At 37.5% G+C, this 18,692-nt stretch overlaps 1 protein-coding gene across 1 annotated transcript; it reads left to right on the top strand.

The window, feature by feature from the left end:
- The first annotated feature begins 8,808 nt into the window (after positions 1–8,808).
- On the top strand, positions 8,809–17,198 carry klhdc4 (kelch domain containing 4). Its single transcript, XM_055029575.1, has 13 exons — positions 8,809–9,016; positions 9,104–9,195; positions 9,987–10,065; positions 10,166–10,264; positions 10,991–11,127; positions 11,311–11,403; positions 13,248–13,410; positions 13,478–13,556; positions 13,822–14,030; positions 14,740–14,959; positions 15,923–16,111; positions 16,198–16,311; positions 16,623–17,198. Exons 1-13 carry the CDS (start codon positions 8,918–8,920, stop codon positions 16,817–16,819), a joined length of 1,770 nt encoding a protein of 589 aa, XP_054885550.1. The 5' UTR covers positions 8,809–8,917; the 3' UTR covers positions 16,820–17,198.
- The last annotated feature ends 1,494 nt before the right edge of the window (positions 17,199–18,692 follow it).

The raw sequence follows: 18,692 nt of genomic DNA, 5'->3' as shown, positions 1-18,692 counted from the left end.
GTTTTACGTCATACAGAATTTAATGCATAGAAAATTGAAAGGCTGATTTAGCATCCTAATTTATTTAACTTGGAGCTGAAATGATTAATTGTGATCAAGCGATTATTCAAATAATCATTAACTGATTTAGTAAAAAAATTAATCGTTAACTGGAGTACAGGCACTAAAAAGGCCATTTGCTGAAAAAAAACAGCCAAAAACTAGAAAATTTAGAATAAAAATATTGTTTGTTTTATAATTGTTCATTTGCATATTTTTATCTTTCTAATATTGTATAAAAAAGGCTAAAGTGGTTTAATGAACAATATGCAGAATATTAGCCATTTTTATCTGAATAGATTAATCATCAGAATAATCTTTCACTAAAATAATTTTAGTTGGATTCTAATTTAATCATAATATTTTTATTGCTGTTTCAGTAAATGCAGCACAAATCTTTCATCATTTTGTGCTGCTGGTTGATGGTTTTTACAGACAAACCGACTCAGATTGTGACTTTTTTACCTCTTTGTTTGATTTCAGATGATAGACTTGATCTGGTCAAATATTGACTTATAATGAGGAAAATTACTTCCAAGCTCTAATTTAAGCTGCAAATCTAATTAGTTTCAATCCAGTTTTTATTTTCAGGTTTTGTTTCTGAGTCAGCATCTATTCTCATCACGTCCAAATTCAAAAAGTAGCAGAATAATCCAAAAGATGAAGTTAGAAAAATGTCCATGTGCCTTTTAGATGTTTATTAAAAATAATAATGAAGTATCAGTTCAAGAGTCAGCGCTCTGGCTCGGTTCTTTTCCTGCAGAACTTGGATGTTCTGCCAGAAATCTGAACTGTGAGGAATGTAAACAGCTGATCCAGACCTGCTGCTGCTGGACGTTTGAATCGGATCACAGATCATCAGAGACACAGAAAGACGTTTGAACTGGAGAACGGAAACTTTTAACCTGAAATTCTTTACTTTTAAATCTCGGTTTGATAAAAGCTGAAAGTTGCATAAAAAAGTTTTGCGACTGCAAACTTTGATGTATTTCACCTGATCGACAAACACAAACGAGAAAAAGTTTCCTACAAAAATCTGAAAAGTGTGGCATGCATTTGTATTCATCTTTGCACATTTGGCCCATTTCTCTTTATAGAAGAGTTCAAACTCAGTCAAACTGGATGCAGAACATCGGTGAGCATCTGGTTTCAGTTGGATTCAGGTCCAGGCTTTGACTGGGCCATTCTAACACAGTGAGCTAATGTATGCTAACATAGCTGCACTGACAAAACAAAATAGGCAATCCAGCTGAAGAGAATTGAGCTAATTTGTCGCAAGTAATTAAATGAAGTTCATCCAAGTAACAAAGTTCGACAGACTGAATTTGATGACATGTAGCTAAATGTGTTTTTAGTTGGAGCTCTGCCCCAGACTCGAGTCTTTTTCACTTCAGCTATTTTATTTTGTCTCCATCATCCCATCAACTCTGACCATCGTGATGGCTTGTTCAGGATAATATGTGGTATTAGTTTTCCTCCACACTTTTCAGAATTTATGTGTAGGAAATTTTTAAAACGGTGCAAAATCTTTTCAATTTTCATGCTTATGCTCCAGTTTGTTTTTATCTGAAATCCCAATGAAACGGGTTTTCTGTTCTGACAAGACGAATGGTGAAATGTTAAATGGATGTGAATGCTTTGAGTAAATGACAGTTTCATGTCATTTATTTTTCATAGATTCAGTGAAAGTAAACATGTCTTTGTGGCCTGAAGTGCCTGAAGATTTTGTTTTTAAACTCGATTCTTTGTCATCCATTTTGTTTCAGAGTCTTTGTGTAACTGAAGGATTCGTACTTGGTTTAACTTACATAAAAAAAAACACTTCTCTGAAAATGGCCGCCTGAGGAGGGTGAAAAAAAATCTAACATATAAGTAAAGTAAAAACCTCCAAAAGAGCCACTGGATAACTTCTGATCTATATAACCTTCCATTTTGGGAATAAAGAGACACAAATGAAATTCTCGGTTGGGCTCTTTGCATGAGTTCAGAATGAAAAACTGAAGTTTGCTTTAAACATGCTGAGTTAAAATCATTTGAAATCTCAGATGATTTCAAAGTTCTTTATATAAACATTAAAAATCCTGTTTAACCTTGATGTTGATCATCACTATTAGCAGAAGAAAGTTAATCTTCCCACCAGTTTGGTGCTGGACGACCATAAGGTGAACAAAGCTGTGCTTTATTGTGCTGGTAGATCTAATGTGAGTTTTTTTCATTTTTGTGTCTTACATGCTGGAAATGTGATTTTTTGTACTCTGTGACTCAGAAGTGCTTCTCTGGCTGTTTAAATGTGTAGAAATGGACAAATATTTGCAGAATCTTTGCATTTGCCAGCCATGATGTGTCTGTGACAGACTGTACACGGTGGTTCACTTCCTGTTTTTATCTCTATTAAAATGCTTCTCAAGCTTTTCCTTTGGCCTCTTCACTGAAGGAGAAATATCTGAAAGATAAGATAGGAACTAAAGACTTGAACGTTTGGTAGAGTTTCTATGTTTCTTTCATCAGCGAAGCATCAGAGCATTTAGATTTTAAACTGGGTGAAACTTTAAAACCAACTAATAGAGGTCAGGTTGTGGCATGACCTCTGACCTCAACCCCGTTGAATCGTCCAATGTTTAACGGATTTCATGCCAAGGAATCAGCAAGTTTAAATGAACGGAGCCAGAAGATTGATGAAGGATACAAAGTTAGTAGTTGAAGTCTGAAGAACTTATTTTGGAGTTTTGACCAAATATTAAAAGTTGACCGTCTAATTTTTGAGAAAAGTCACAATAAGCTCCAACAGGTCGTCCCATATCTTGTTTTTAGAAATAGTTCCTGTTGATCTCTGCGTATTTATTCCACTGTGTTCAAAAAATTAACTTGTTTTAAATTGAAACAAGTTCAAGTTTTTCTTAAATGTGTTCAGATGACGATAAATCACACAAGTTGTACTCTTTTTACTTCTTTATCCTTTTTATCTTTAAGATTGTTTTTCTCAATTTACAAATACATTTTTTTTTATGTAGCAAAAAGTTAAAAATTGCATTTAAAACTCCAACTCCACATTCAGACTGAATACATAAACTGTTCAGACATGAAGCGGTCGGTGCTGCCTGTAAGTGGTTATGGCGTCTGAAGGCAAAAAATTAATGCAATAATCTTAAATCCTGTCAAATATTCAGAGCATTTAATGCAGCAAGGGGTTAAATCGTCTGAACCAGGGTCAGTTTATCCAGTTAGTGTTGAAGCTTAAGAATCAGATTGAACCAAAACATGAGTCAGAGTTTCACTTTGCTTCACCTGAGAGATGAAGCAAAGTGAAACGAATATTCCTGTCAGTCGTTCATATATATTGAACTTCATAAATGCTAAACCAGTTTATGCTTTTTATATGTTTGGAACTAACTTGAAAGATATATTCTGCTAAAACTAGAAAAATTGCAGTGAGATGAAATGACAGGGGATGCTTCATCTGAAACAGACTCCTCTCAGTTAAAAGTGGAAACTAGAGTCTAAAGAAATCTCAAACTTTGAGAGCCGGGAGCAAATAAACTACTCTTCTGATTGGACTCATGTCTCTACTTGCTTCACTTTAGGAAACGAAGCGATTTGAAAACGACCTTTTGCACCGAGAGTGGATAAAAATATGGATCCCCATGTAGGAAGGCATGTGACAGTCCTGCATTCAAGGAGTATTTTAAAGAAAACCGTAAAACCTACGACAACGATGCTGATATTTCCTGAAAGCAGAGGCTCATAACTTTGTTTTGATGCATAAATTATTTCTGTAGAGGGAAAATTGTACAAACAGGATTATTTTGTTTGTTAAAAATCTTTCAGTCACAGTTACTAGAGTGCAAACTCCGACATTGGATGACAAAACTAAAAACGGCCAAAACTTTCTATTAAACTTTGATTTGAATCCGTGAGATTTTTGAATCTCACAGATTTTTGAAAAACCGTGAAAGATATAAAACGTTGAATCATGAGAAAACACCCGAATGATTGGAGTTTCTGGGTGAAGCAGACAAAAGTTTTAAGCTGTCAAAGAAAACAAAGTTTTTTGCAGAATTTGGTGGAATTTATTTAGATCCTGCAAGTATTTCAATTAGGCAAAAAAGTAAAAATATTTTAAGTTATTTTAAATTTAACATACTTTGAATATACATTTTTCACCAGAGTTTACAGTGGCAACGTCTGCTGACACCAACAGTGATGCATTTAAGTACCAGTTGTAAACTACATAATCTGCACACAACAACAGGAACAGTTCACTCTCCACCTTCAGTTCAGCTTAAAAAGTCTTTTTTTACTTGTTTTTGGAAAACTTTTGTTTTCTCAGCTCCTGGACCAAATGGTTGATTTTTCAGCAAAACTGGAACAACCAAAGAAATCTGTTGGTAACAAATAATGCAACATTTCTGAATTTTTCTTGGTATTCACTGCCCTTCAGGGCCATTTCTTTTTGCACTTTTTCTGGTCTCATTGTTCCCACACTGCGTCTCAAAGCAGCTGCGGCTCACGAAGGCCGTGAGAGGAAAAGCCAGATAAAAAGTATCAGCAGCACAACAAACATTCTGCAGGAGATCGTGACCAGAGGTGAGCTCTGATTTCTGCTTCCCTCCACAAACACACGCTGCGAAGGAGCCGTGCATGCAGGCGCTGGGTGGAGATGTCGGATCAAACAGCCGCATTTCTCTATTGTTGTTCAGGTTTGCAGAGGAAAACGAAGCACAGAACAAACAGCTCCTGCTCTGGTTGATGTTTAAAACCTCTATCTTCTATTTTTTTTCCAGAGGAAATCTTCAGAGAGAGATTCGTGTTCAATCTGTTTTTTAATCTGCCAGCATATTTTCACCGACAAGGCAGGAATATTAAATGGTTCAGATGTCTTCAAACTGCAAAAATCAGTTGTGAGACAGCAAATATATGAAATATATTTTGGTTTGTGTCTGGGTAAGAGCGGTGAAGACAGAAAATGATGAAAACAGACGTTAAAAGGTGAAAAAGAACTATAAAACTGAAACAGATTCCACATTTACCCCAGCAGGACTGAAATGAACAAATAAAACACAAAAAAAGAGGGAAAACAATAAGCACCGAGAGTCCAAAGGCAGGCAGAAATATGAAAAACTTTAGTGATTATTTTTGTCTGTTTTGATCTTTGATCCTGTAGAGGGGCTGAGGCCTCAGGGGGCTGCAGGCACCTATTGTCTGATTATTTATGTACTCCCCTGTCCAAAGTCTAATCCAGTTAAACAAACAGAACAAAACCAACAGTGACAACAACGAAGCAAAGCAAATAATGATTATTTTCTTACACGAACACAAAGCTGGAGCTGGGAGTTTTGACCTTTGAACTTTTCACCAGTTCAGAGCTTCAGGAAAGACGGATTTAGTCTTCAAGCCGAGACTGAAATACAAACAGAAACTGTTAAAGAAAGAGTCGCTGTGTTGAACTGTTTCAAATAATTAAAAAACACTTTTATTTCATAAAGAGACAAACAAGCAGGAAGTCAGACCTTCAGGAGAATCTAAACCGACGAATCACGTTCAAATATTTTAGGTTTTTAGATTAAAGGTGAAGAATCAGTTTCACACTGAACAAAAGAACTGATTCAGTTTTTTATGTTCCATCCGTCCGTCCGTCCGTCCGTCCGTCCGTCCTTACTTCCTTTCTTCCTTCCTTGTGTAAAAACTGGCCTCATGTTCTAAATTAGACAGTAAATACTAAACGTTCAGTCACATATTTTTTTCTCATTCTAACATTTATGGTTTCATTGTTTAAATGAACTAAACTGATGTTTACTTATGTAAACAGAAGCTCAGAATAAATCCATTCCATTCAAAGGAGGGAAAGAGTTTCAATCCCGAACAAATTGAGGATTGAGTGCAGCTGCGGCATCTGGTTACGCCGTGCAGATTGTGTGTTTGTGATCCTGCTCTGTCGGAGGCGTCACTTAAAAACCTTCATCATCGCTGGGAAAGTGATTTCCTGTCCAGCCAGGTTATCGATCCCCATCTCTTCCCTCAGACCGTTATTCTCCTGCTGCAGCGTCGCTCACGGCCTGACACTCAGATGAACCGACCTGAGGCCTGCTGACGCACTGATGAGTCACACCAGCGTGTGTGTGTGTGTGTGTGTGTGTGTGTGTGTGTGTGTGTGTGTGTGTGTGTGTGTGTGTGTGTGTGTGTGTCTGCGTCCAGACGCAGGTGTTATCCAGCCATCTGGTCCACTTACAGCTGAATGAGAAACGTTTCCATGTTCACAGGAAATTTCCCGGAAAGAAATTTGAAAAGACATCTCTCTTTAAAGAAATAAAAATACACTGAAAAAAAAAAAAAAACGGTCGATCAGCTTAAAAAAAAAATCCAAGTTAATTTGTTACAAGTCATCAAATTAGGTTTCTCCTGGTCACATTATTAAGTTTATTAAAGGGTCTATATTGTGTCAAATTGACTTTTTTGAGTTTTACATCATGTTTTTAATGTTACATGAGTTTTGCTTTAATTCTTTCATAATCACTTGAGAAATTGTTTAATCATTAGAAGAATATTTACAAAGTTTTGCACACATTTGTAATGGAAACACAGCTCTTGGTTGCTCAAACCTCCTGTGATGTCATCAGAGATGTGAGAGTGCAGCTTAGATATTATCTTGAATTAATGGCAATTTCACAAAAAAGCAGCAAACAAAAATAGAAAAGCAGACCAAGAAACAGTTTGTTGCAGTCGACTTTATCTGAAGTGAGTATTTTATAGTCTGCCTGCGGCTTTAAAGCTTTTGCACAGTTCTCTATATGAATTGAAGCTTGATAAAAATATCAGTCTCCTCCAGCAGCGATTTCAGTCATGTTCATTCTGATTATCAAAGCTGCTTGCTGTTTTTTTATTTTTTACTCTACAAAGCGAAGCCACATCCACAGCCAGAGAGGAACAAAGCCTGACCTTTACTCAGCCAGTTGTGAAGACGCCTGCAGCAGAGCAAGCAGTCAGGAGTCTCATGTGCTGTGTGCGTCTGTGATCAGCTGATTGGGGATCCTGCAAAGGAAAAATGAAATTAAAACATGCTGACAGAAGACTGGAAAAGAGCTCACCGTCACATCCGAAACCGCTCACGTGTGAAAATTTCACTTTTAATTTCCGTGAAGAGCTAAGAAATAATATGAAATGATTAAAGCGGATGAAAGATAAAACTAATGCATCACAGACAGACACATCTATTAACCCATGACTGATACATCACTTTCATATTGTTTGGTGGGAGTCATTATCTCGATGATTGTCAGGTCTGGACCCTAAAAAGCAATAAGAACACACTGCTGCCCTCTTCTGGCCACTATGGGAAGCTCATCCAACTCAAACTATTTTCATAGACACACTCTCTTCCTCCCCCCCAAAAAACATCCCAGAACTGAGAAAATCAGGCTAAACTAGACTCTAATGTTAGTTTAAAATAAAAAAAATGTGTGATTTTTAACTACAGTGATCAATAAGGTTTGCTTTTGTTGTGTCAGATGCTGCATCAGGGTGCAAAACCCTGATGCACCCTGATGCAACCGGACTGATGAGTTTCAGTCCGGTTCTCCCTGTGACATTCCACACACACAAAAGATTAACAAATGTGTTTGTTTTCGGATCGTTGTGTCCTGGGCCGGCTCACCTAGAGAGACTGTCTCCGTCCTGGAGTTTCTCAGAACATCCTGTCACCGCTTCTACAGCTTTAACATAACAGAAATCTCAAACATCTTAAGGTTCAGTCCAGGACTCTCAACATAAGTTAATGTCTAAATGCTCCCACTAGTTCAGATAATAAAGTAAGAAAAAAAATAAGATTAATTACCATAACTATGCAGATGATGCACAGCTTTACATCACAATGAAAGAAACAGAGAAAGATACCATTCAAACGTTGAGTAGATGCAAACAGCAAGTTAATGTGTGGAGATACCATAACTTTTTTATACCTTTAACAGAAATAAAACTGAAGTTATTATCTTTGGATCTAAAATGAACAATCTTCCTAGAACCAGAAGGCTAAACTGACCTTTGTTCAGGGTTTCATAAACGGTTATCTTCATCTTCCAGTTTACCGCTGCAATTTTTGCTTCTTTGTAGTTTTATTTTCATTCTAATCACATAAAGCACTTTGAATTTCCTTGTTACTAAACATATAATAAAGTAAGATTGTAATGCCTTTCTTGCAATGTTTAACACCCACAGCTCTCAGAGAGGAGACCAAAGATGGAACCACAAAGTTACTCACTGTATTTCCTTTTATTGGTTAAAAAATGCAAACGGCATCTATGAAGTTGGCAAATCCTTCTGTTAAAAACAGTAACATTTATATTATGTGCTTAAATATATAATATAAAATAAAAATGACAGTCAATGAAATTATAAAACGTGAAGTGAAGTTTTTTTTTCATATTATTTGGTGCAATTTAGGTAGTTCTGATTTAAGAATTGGGTCATTCATAAATTTTTATGATTTTATTTTGAACTCTGTCAATTTTGGTCGTCCAAATCCCTTTTTGTAGAGCTAACATTGATTTAAATGCTGGAAAAACACTCTGTGGAGAGAAATAAATTCATGAAATATATGGGTTTCCCTTTTTAATTTCAGTTGCTGAAATAAATTAACGTTTTGATTATATTGTGACTTAATTTAAAGCATTTCTGTCGAGGCATTGGAGTCAGAAAATTTGAAGAACTGCTCCAAACTGCAATGTGTGAACCGATACCATAGAGGGCGCTGTTGACAACCACCGGAAGTCCACGAATGTTGCCGGAAGTAAATCCCATTGGCTAGAGAAGCACACCTTTTCAGCATGTGGAGTCTGTTTGGGCTTTCAGATAGATATTTATAAAATCACGACAAGTTACGGAAAAGATGGGAAAGAAAGGAAAGAAAGAAAAGAAGGGGAAAGGAGCGGATAAGACGGCCGCTAAAATGGAGAAAAAGGTTTCAAAGAGGTCCAAAAGAGAAGAGGTATCACTTGGTTTTATCGTTACTGATTCTGTTTTTATTCGAATCCATAACACAAGTGGTTTTTCTTTTCTTTCATTGTGTGTCCAGGAAGATTTGGAGGCTCTGATCGCTGAGTTTCAGAGTCTGGACGCTCAGAAGACCCAGGTGGTAGAAACCACCTGTCCTCCTCCAGCACCGAGGTGACGCCTTTCAGTTCACTCTAAACTTTACCTGTTCCTCACAACAGAACTGAGACAACACCAGATGCAAGCAAACAGAGTCAGTGTTGAAGAATAAACCTGCAGGATCTCATTACCGACTGTCTTTCTTTTAAAATCTAACCTTTTAATTCAGACTCTGGCTTATTTAGATGGTCTTTCTATGAATTCAAACACACAAACCCATCTGTGTAAACTATGTTTTGATTTAAAAGTTAAAGTAATAACATTGACCAGAACAGAAAGCCAGCTCATCATTGCACTGACACAATTCATGTTCTTCATCTAAACAGTTTAAAATTCAATCCGTGTCCTTTTTAAATTTATTTAATAAAATAAAGCCAAAAAATAAAATTTGAACTTGAGTTAGCACGTTGATCACATCATTGGTTTTGCCTACCTATTTGCATTTGCTTTAGTTTCTTTATTTATATAGAATGTGTTAATATGCTTAGATTTTAAATCATTAAGCTTCATTAAACACATAAAGCACAGACGTTAAATATCAGTAATTTTGATCATTTGAATTATTATAAATATTTTTTTTTGTGAAACCATCATTATATGTTAGGATGAAATTAAACTTTTTACAAGCTTTAATTAAAAAATAAAGCTAAGCTACTTTCCTGCACCATCATCTGAATATATTAATTCAGAAAACACCTGAAGATAAAATTAAGTTATGCATTAACTCTCTCAAAAATGTAGCTTTTACTTGTTTTATAAAGTCGGGCGGCTTCTGACATTTTGCTCCGGCCGTTTAATGTTTCTAGGCTGAATGCGTCTCTGTCTGCTCATCCTGAGAAAGACGAGCTCATCCTGTTTGGAGGAGAATTCTTCAATGGAAAAAAGGTGGAAAAACTTTCCAGAAAAATTTACTCTGCAGTTTTAAGTTTGAAAATCCTGAAAAAAATCTCTCATTTTTCTTTTGTTTGTTTTCTTTTAATGGCAGACGTATCTCTACAACGATTTGTTTTTCTACAATATCAAGAAGAACAGCTGGGTTAAATCGGACATACCCAACCCTCCTCCTCCACGTTGCTCCCATCAGGTACCTACTCTCTTTACCATTTTTTTACTGTTTTATTTTAAACCAAATCACTTTTACAGCCCACCTTTGGTTTTGTATCCAACATACAAAACCAAAGATAGAATGAGGACCATTCTGTTCTGTACATTGGAAGATATTAAGAATAAAGCAAGACACAAAATACTTTTTTGTTTTCCACACCGTAATATTACTAGAATAAAGTCATAATTTTACAAGAATAACGTTATATCTTGAGAATAAAGATGTATGAGAATTAATCCAAAATAATATGAGAATCAAGTCAAAGTATTACGAGAAGAAAGTTGGAATGATTCGAAAATGAAGTCATAATATCACGGGAATAGGGTCATATTACAAGAATAAAGTCAAAATATTACAAGAATAAAGCTATAGTATTATGAGAAGAAAATCATGTTATAATAAAGTTATAATATCACTACTCTATAGTCATTATTTTATTACTTTATTCTTGTAATTTTTTGACTGTCTTCTGGTACTTTTATGTTTTTATTTTCGTAGCATGACGTTAATACTCTGTCACGTGGATAATCCTGTAAAGTGGAATATTATCTTATGAAACATGGAGGAACATTTCTCCTGTCAGCCACAGGAGGGCAGAGCGCTGCAGCTCAGATTGATCAGATCTCACCTGTTAGCACTGTCATCCCAGCGGGTGCCTGATGCAACAAAACAAACCGTCCCTCTCTGCTCTGCTGCTCCCTGCAGGCGGTGGTGGTCCCGCAGGGTGGAGGCCAGCTCTGGGTGTTCGGAGGGGAGTTCGCTTCTCCAAATGGGGAGCAGTTCTACCACTACAAGGACCTCTGGGTGCTGCACCTGGCTACACACACATGGGAAAACATCAAGTACGTGCAGAAACACAGAGGAGCCATAAAAATAGCACCAATAATCAACAGGAATAACGAGTCGTGTTTATTTAGGGAACTGGATGAGGTTTAAAGGCTTTAATGAATTCATGTGAAATAAATGCAGTTGAGTAATTAGTTCCTGCTTTGCATTTCTGAAGTGTTTGTGTTTGTTGTTTCCAGAGCTGCCGGTGGTCCGTCGGGCCGCAGCGGTCATCGAATGGTCCTCAGCAAGAGGCAGCTGCTGGTGTTTGGAGGTTTCCATGAGAGCACGAGGTAAACACTCCGAAGGATTTACCTCACAGCGTTTAAACAAGGTCATAAAGTATTATGCAACACTTACGTTTTATGCTCAGATTTCCTAGCCTAAATCTTTTAGTTGAGTCACTCTAGTTCTGATTCTGAGGAGTAAGAAAAACCACACAAATTTTGATGGACAATAAATTGTCCCAGAATGTGTTGCAATAATCAATAATGTTGTCATTTTGAGACCGTTTTCAACTAATATAATGATAATGGCATATTAATGACATTACCATTCTAAGAGATTATTAAATGTAAAGTTTTATCCAATATTTAATACTGGAACTGGAAGACATTTCAAATATCTAAAATAAATAAACAAAACAGAGACTAATTATGAAGCACCAGACCGAAGACTTTAAGAAAATAGGAAAACAATAAATCATGCAAATAGAAATTGTTGATCTTGTTTTCATTTGTTATGACATTAAATTATTTATAGTGACAGGCTTATACGTAGCAGCAAACTTTTCAAAGGTTCCTGTCATGAAACTGATTGCTTGTACAGTGGCGTCCCTGAGGAGAGGTTGGGGGGGCCATGGCCACACTTTTTAAAATGCTGGCCACCCCAGTGAATCATGTTCACTTGATACAAAGTCATGTAGAGTCATCTTTGTAAAACATATTTATTAAATAAATAGAAACATTAGAGGGGCAGTATCATGTCCAATCGTTTTTTATGAATATGATTCACTCCACAATGACAATAAACACTGACTGTGGTCCCAATAACTTCACATAAACAGTGAAATTAAACAACTGCATTACACCTGCTTTCACCTGCTGTGGTCTGAAGAGTCACAACTTCCTGCTGGTTCACATCTGGAGGGGAAATCTGTGGTAGAGTTCAGATGGGGTCTGAAACATCCAGCCAGACCTGCACTGAGTCCAAGCCAGCTTTAGTTATCTTTAATTGGGCTGAAGCAAACCCAACACACTATTTTAATTAAGCTTTTACTGCTTTCGTTTTTATAGTACCATTTGAGTAAACGGTGCAACTTCTCCCAGTTTTAGCTTTCGGTTAATAAGTTCCAGCTCCGTTCTCTCAGTTGTTGTAGCTGCAGGATGAGACAGGCGTAAACCTTCTGGGACAAAAGTGTCCAAACATTTTGGCACAGCGGACACAAATATCAAGCTGGAAGAACTCTGATAGAGCACAAACATTTCAGTATTCTTGTTTTTAATTCGAACTGCAAAAACTATTTTATGTTTTTATTTACCTAATCAACAGTAAACTATTTTTGTAGACAAGCGAGCTATAAATTATGACAGATTTTAAAAAGTTTAGCAGATTTTCCAGATTAAATCAAAATCAACAAACGATATGCTAAATATTTCAGGTCAATCTTGTTTTTCTAGGTTTGATCAGTATATGGCTGTTGCTTCATTTCCAAAAGAAAACAGCAGAGTTGGGCAGAGTGTCAAAAATTGTACTCGAGTAAAAGTAAAAATGATCCATCCAAGAAATTACTCAAGAGTGAAAAAGTATTTGGTAAAAAGTCTCGTCAAATGCTGGGTAACTGATTAAATTATCAATCCATTCATATTTGAAAATGACGTCATCAGATGGACAAAAATATAAAGTTAAGTGGAAATTTGGAATTAGCTCCTTACGCCTTAAATGTCTCCAAGGTGATGAAATATGTTATGTGTCAAAGAGCGGGTTTCTTAGTTTTTACGATGATTAAGATGAAAAACATCTGATTTATTGATTTTGTTGCGAACTAAACGACATCTTAAGTTTTTTATTTTTGCTTTGTGTCCGGAAATGTCACTTTCCAGCTCAGGATCAGCTGATTTCTCTCCTTCCTTTGCAGGGATTTCATCTACTACAATGACGTCCACGCCTTCTCCTTGGACACCTTCTCCTGGTCCCGCCTCACTCCATCAGGCTCCGCCCCCTCTCCACGCTCCGCCTGCCACATGACCGCCACGCTGGACGGCGCGGGCGTCATCATCTACGGAGGATACTCCAAAGTGGTACGCGCTCGCTCAGATTTACGGATGTTCTGCTGCGTGAAACGACTGATGCCGTTTCTTCGTTTAGAGGGTGAAGAAAGACGTGGAGAAGGGGAGCATCCACTCCGACATGTTTCTCCTGAAGCGAGATGGCAAAGATGGACAAGGTACAAACTGATCAGACTGATCAGACTGATCAAACTGATCAGCAGAAATCATGCCTCACCTGCAGAAGTGGGGAGTAACTAGTTACATTTACTGTAGTGATGTTTAGACAATATAATGGAGGATTAGGACCATTCTAAGAAAAATTATTTTTAAGAATCAATCAAATTAAAATAATTTATATAAAAAAACAATAATATATAATTTTATTTCAATAAGTAATTGTTGAATAAATTATTATTTATTGAATATCTTTTTGTGGTACAGAAAAGTGGTCCTGGTCCAGATTGAGCCCGTCTGGCAGCAAGCCGCCGCCCCGCTCCGGGTTTTCTCTGGCCGTGGGTCCGGCGGGCCGGGCGGTTCTGTTCGGCGGTGTTTGTGACGAAGAGGAGGAGGAGTCCCTGGAGGGAGACTTCTACAACGACCTGTACTTGTACGATACGGTGAAGAACCGCTGGTTCCCCGGCTTGCTCAGGGTAAACCCAGTTCTGCTTCATCAGTTTGGACCAGATCAGAACATTTTATAAAAGTCACCTTGTACTTTTCCTGTTTAGTCAGGACAGTTCTGGTTCCACAGGTCCAAATCTTTGCATTGAACTTCAGGATAAGAGCCATTTTTAAGATGGCTGCCGTTTCTGAGCCATGAAATGTTTCCCATTTTCATGTCTCAGATTAACTTCTATGTCACATGATGTGTTTTCGACGCTGGTCATTCCAACAACTCTAAAGTGATCATTTGTTGTTAAATCTGGAAAATCTGTTTGTAAGTCTCCGGAGGACGAAGAGGAAGATGATGGTAACTAATGAGCTGAGTTTCCACAAAGTTGGGCAAAAATAAAAATAAACTAATGGAAACAAATCATCTTAAATCATCTTGTTTTATTTTGGAAATTTAAAATAACTTCCAGTTTGAGTGTGAGGTGTTTTTTGAGAGGGCAAAATTGCATTATTAAGCCAGTATCAATAAATCACTTGAAAACTGTCTCAGAAAAACAGTATTATTGTTTATCACAGTAGTACCTGGGAAAATTTATAATCCAGAAAAATCTGTTTTTGTGACAGAAATAGTTTCCCGCTTTAGCATTGGCTTATGCTAATTTTTTTTTGTTTTTAACGTTAGCAGAGCAAAGATTCTTTTTAGTGAATTAGTGTTTCGTGAACCTCACATTTTGTTTGTTTCTTCAGGGAACCAAGACGGAGAAGAAGAAACGACGAAGGGGGAAGAAAGTGGAGGACGAAGGAGCAGAAAGGAAGGATGAGGAAGAGGAGGCAGCGGCTCGAGGACCAACTGAGGTCATCAAGGAGGTTGTGACAGAGGACGGCACGATGATGACCATCAAGGAAGTGATCCCCGGTCCTCGAGAGGAGGAGGAAGACCAGGAGGAGGAGGAGGAGGAAGAAGATGGTAACTAGTGGCAGTAGCTGCATTTCCATTAACCATAAAATTGTGCAAATTGAAATTCTAAAATTAAATTAATGGAAAAAAGTCCATTTTGAAAAAGCGTAAATGTTTCCGTCAGGAGGAATATCCGGCTGTTGATCACACGACTCGTGTTTCCATTCCAGTTTTTGTGAAATGCATAAAATTTGCATCTGTCGATTCATCCCAGCGTAAAACCTCATTTTTGACTTTTCATAAATAAATTTGCTTAATGGAAACAAACCATTGAGCAAATTGGTTAATGGTTACTAACCATTAAAAAAACGGTTGGTGTTGCATTTTTTGTGCGTTTAGATGAGGTGGCTTTTCAGCCGAATCGCTGAAACATTTGTTTTTGCATCATATGAGTCACATGATCAACAGCCAGATGTTACTACTGGCAGAAACACCAAAGAAGGCGACAGGAAGTGGTAAGGTAAGGTGATTTTATTTCTATTGCACATTTTCAGCAACAAAGCAACTCAAAGGAGGAAGATGGTTTGTTTTGTTTTTTGCAGACAGTATTCAGAGGTCACAATTCATAAAAAGTTGTTTCATTCCAGCATGTTCAATCCATCGCTCTTCTGTAAAATGTCTGACTGCAATTTTCCACAACGCTCCATATTTAGCCTGTTTCTCCGTTAATTCACCAAAGTTATAAAATCCATGACTGAATTATAATTACATTTCATACAATGTTTACATTCATTGCTGCTATTATTTTAATGACTTAACACATGAACGAACACATTCAGACGTGATTTTAACTACATTTTAGCCAAACAACTTATTTATGCAATATTTCCAAACAACGTAAGCATTGCCATAGCGACAACGTATTTTTTTTTTCAACATTAGCAAAATATAGACAAAAATTTCAACATATTTGTATCGAAAATGCAGCTAGTGACAGTGAAAAATTGGTTTTGATTGAGCTTCGCTCGGCAGGTTCGGCCTCGGCGCCGACGGCGGAGCCGTGTCCGAGGTCCAGCGCCATGGCAACGGTGCGTCAGGGCAAGCTGTACCTGTACGGCGGGATGTTTGAGGTGGGAGACCGCCAGTTCACCCTGAGCGACTTCTACTGCCTGGACCTGCACAAGATGGACCAGTGGGAGGTTCTGGTGGAAATGGACCCGAGTGAGCGAGCCAATCCGGCAGACGCCGCTTTGATCCCAGCTGAGGCTGCGAGGCTTCATGATGATTTATGATTTCTGTCTCTACAGAGACGCAGGAGTGGCTGGAAGAGTCTGAGTCAGAGGATGAAGAGGAGGAGGAGGAACCCAGAGGAGCAGAAGGAGAGGAAGAGGAGGAGGAGGAAGAGAGTGAGGATGATGAAGGTGAGGGGTTACTCAGCATCTTTGATGTGTTCTGCAACAAGTGCTTCCTTTGTTGCTTGGAAATTACATTTGATGGATCTGTTACTTTATTTTTTGTTGCTTTTTCCAGTTTTACTCACTTTTTAAAATATTTCTAATTTGTGAAAAATATAAATTGTAAAAGCTGCTGCATAATTATTCTTGACTTCTCGTTTGTTTTCAACTTTCAAAGCATTAATTTTGATTGAATAAACTTTTTTTAACTACAAAGGGAACTTGTAGTTAAAAAATCTTTTCCTCTGCGCCTTTAACAGATTTAACTGTGTTTTCAGAGGATGAGGAGGAGGAGGAGGAAGAGGAAGAGGAGCACCCCGCGGTGCAGGAGGGAGAGATGCTGACAGACTACCAGAACCGGACCGAGCCGTACTGGGTTAAACTCGCACGTGCCAACATGGGGCCAGACGCCAAGGACAAAAAAGTGGCCAAAGTTGCCGTTGCAATGGCGAAAGTCTTCTATGAAGACCGATAGTGGGAATCAGAACAGTGAGTGAGAGAGAGAGTGAATGAGTGAGTGAGTGAGTGAGTGAGTGAGTGAGTGAGTGAGTGAGTGAGTGAGTGAGTGTGTGAGTGAGTGAGTGAGTGAGTGAGTGAGTGAGTGAGTGAGTGAGTGAGTGAGTGTGAGTGTGAGTGAGTGAGTGAGTGAGTGTGAGTGAGTGAGTGAGTGAGTGAGTGAGTGAGTGAGTGAGTGAGTGAGTGAGTGAGAGTGTGTGTGAGTGAGTGAGTTTGTTTACCTTTATATTCAATTAAACTTCATAACCTGTAATAAAACTGGAGTCTGTAAACATCTAAACATAAACTTCCAAATGATGCAGCGAATCTGAATAAATAATAATTGGTAATACATTTAATTTTGTTTGTGTGAGATTTGTTTTATTAAAACTTCTCAAAGACTTTTAATGATGACAATTTGAAGTTATCCCTTCATAAAGTTATGTTTACCTTACAACTTTAAGCTTTTAGTTTTCATTAATATTTGAAAATAATTTTAAAAACTGTTTCTGATTGGTTGTTTTTGGTGGAAGCGCTACATTTCTTCAGATGGCAGTCGATTGATCTTTTGTCATCTATTCTGTCACAACATGGTGACAGTTTTAACAAATATGTAAAAAAGCATGTTTCATTTTTTATTGGATTCAAATATCTGATTTGTTTAAAAAAAATCAGAATGATCAAAGTCTGGATGGATGTTTGGAGGAGGAAGAGAGGATGAAGGGATGAGTGCAGGTTGTCCGTCTCGGCCCCTTCATGGCCTATTTCATCCTCCGTCAGCCTCTCCTCATCCAAGCGAAGGATGTGGAGAGGCTGATGAATAATAGAGGACAAGAACGAGGCTCCTGAGTTTTCTCCAGTGAAAACTCAACCCAAGGACAAAAAAAGAGACGTTCGTGTTTTGCTGACGCTGTGTTACGTGGAAACGTCACTCGTGAACGAACCAGCTGGAAAAACGACAAATCAAGAACCTGAAAGTTTGTTTCCTCTGCTGCATTTTGTTTGGAGGTGCAGCTGTTTGGAGGAACGCTGCGTGTTTTGGTTGGCTGCACTTCCTGTCTGGACGTATTGACCGCTCAGAGGAGCGCTCTCATTGATCGCCTGGAGTTGCCACACGCTGTTCAAACACGACCAGATGGTGAGCAAACATGCAGAGATCACATTTTGCTCCAAATAATATCAGAGTGTTTATAAAAACAAAGCAAAACCCTGAACGCACATAGCTGCGTCTTTATTGAACCAATATTTGCACCAATATGTTTGAAAACATACCATACACACAAGAAATCGGTTTCAGGAAAGATTACATCAGCATTAATCTGAATAAATTTTCCCGACTGTAGTAAACATGCCAAACATATAGGGGGCAGTGTGGCGCTAATCAGCCAATCGGATTGCTCCGAATAAACACGAGTTCTTGTTAAGGACTAAAGTTGTTTTCTTATGCTAACAACGTAAGTAACATACAGCAAGAATGTCTAATTATTTTTGACAATATCATATAATGATATATAATACTGTGTCAATACAAGTGATTGGCACAGAATTAGACTCGTGGATAAGATCAGGATTCTGAGATTAAATTCAGAATTCTGAGCAGAAAAAAGCCAAAATGTTGAAAAAAAAAACTAATTTGAGAAATTTAGGTGAGAATTTTAAGAAAAAAGATTTTTGAAAAAAAAATTCTGAATTTGGAGAAAATTCTGAAATGTGACAAAAAGTAACAAGTCAGAATTTTGAGAAAAAAGATTTTTGAGGACAAGGCCAGAATTTTGAGAAATAGTTTGGATTTAAAGAATAAATGCAAATATTTTCAGAAAATAAATCAGATTTCAGAAAAAAACATTAAATTT

Source organism: Poeciliopsis prolifica, unplaced genomic scaffold (genome assembly GCF_027474105.1).
Source record: "Poeciliopsis prolifica strain line A6 unplaced genomic scaffold, Auburn_PproV2 SCAFFOLD001, whole genome shotgun sequence".
Classification (NCBI taxonomy): domain Eukaryota; kingdom Metazoa; phylum Chordata; class Actinopteri; order Cyprinodontiformes; family Poeciliidae; genus Poeciliopsis; species Poeciliopsis prolifica.
The sequence above is the reverse complement of the archived record's forward strand: the minus strand, read 5'-3'. Positions and strand labels throughout refer to the sequence as shown.

What these genes read in the sequence shown, in the direction of transcription:
- klhdc4 (XM_055029575.1), top strand. Translation starts at nt 8,918, where the DNA reads ATGGGAAAGAAAGGAAAGAAAGAAAAGAAGGGGAAAGGAGCGGATAAG. An exon ending in CTCCACGTTGCTCCCATCAG is followed by an intron (nt 10,265 to 10,990) that starts GTACCTACTCTC and finishes TGCTCCCTGCAG; the next exon opens with GCGGTGGTGGTCCCGCAGGG. An exon ending in AGATGGCAAAGATGGACAAG is followed by an intron (nt 13,557 to 13,821) that starts GTACAAACTGAT and finishes TTTGTGGTACAG; the next exon opens with AAAAGTGGTCCTGGTCCAGA.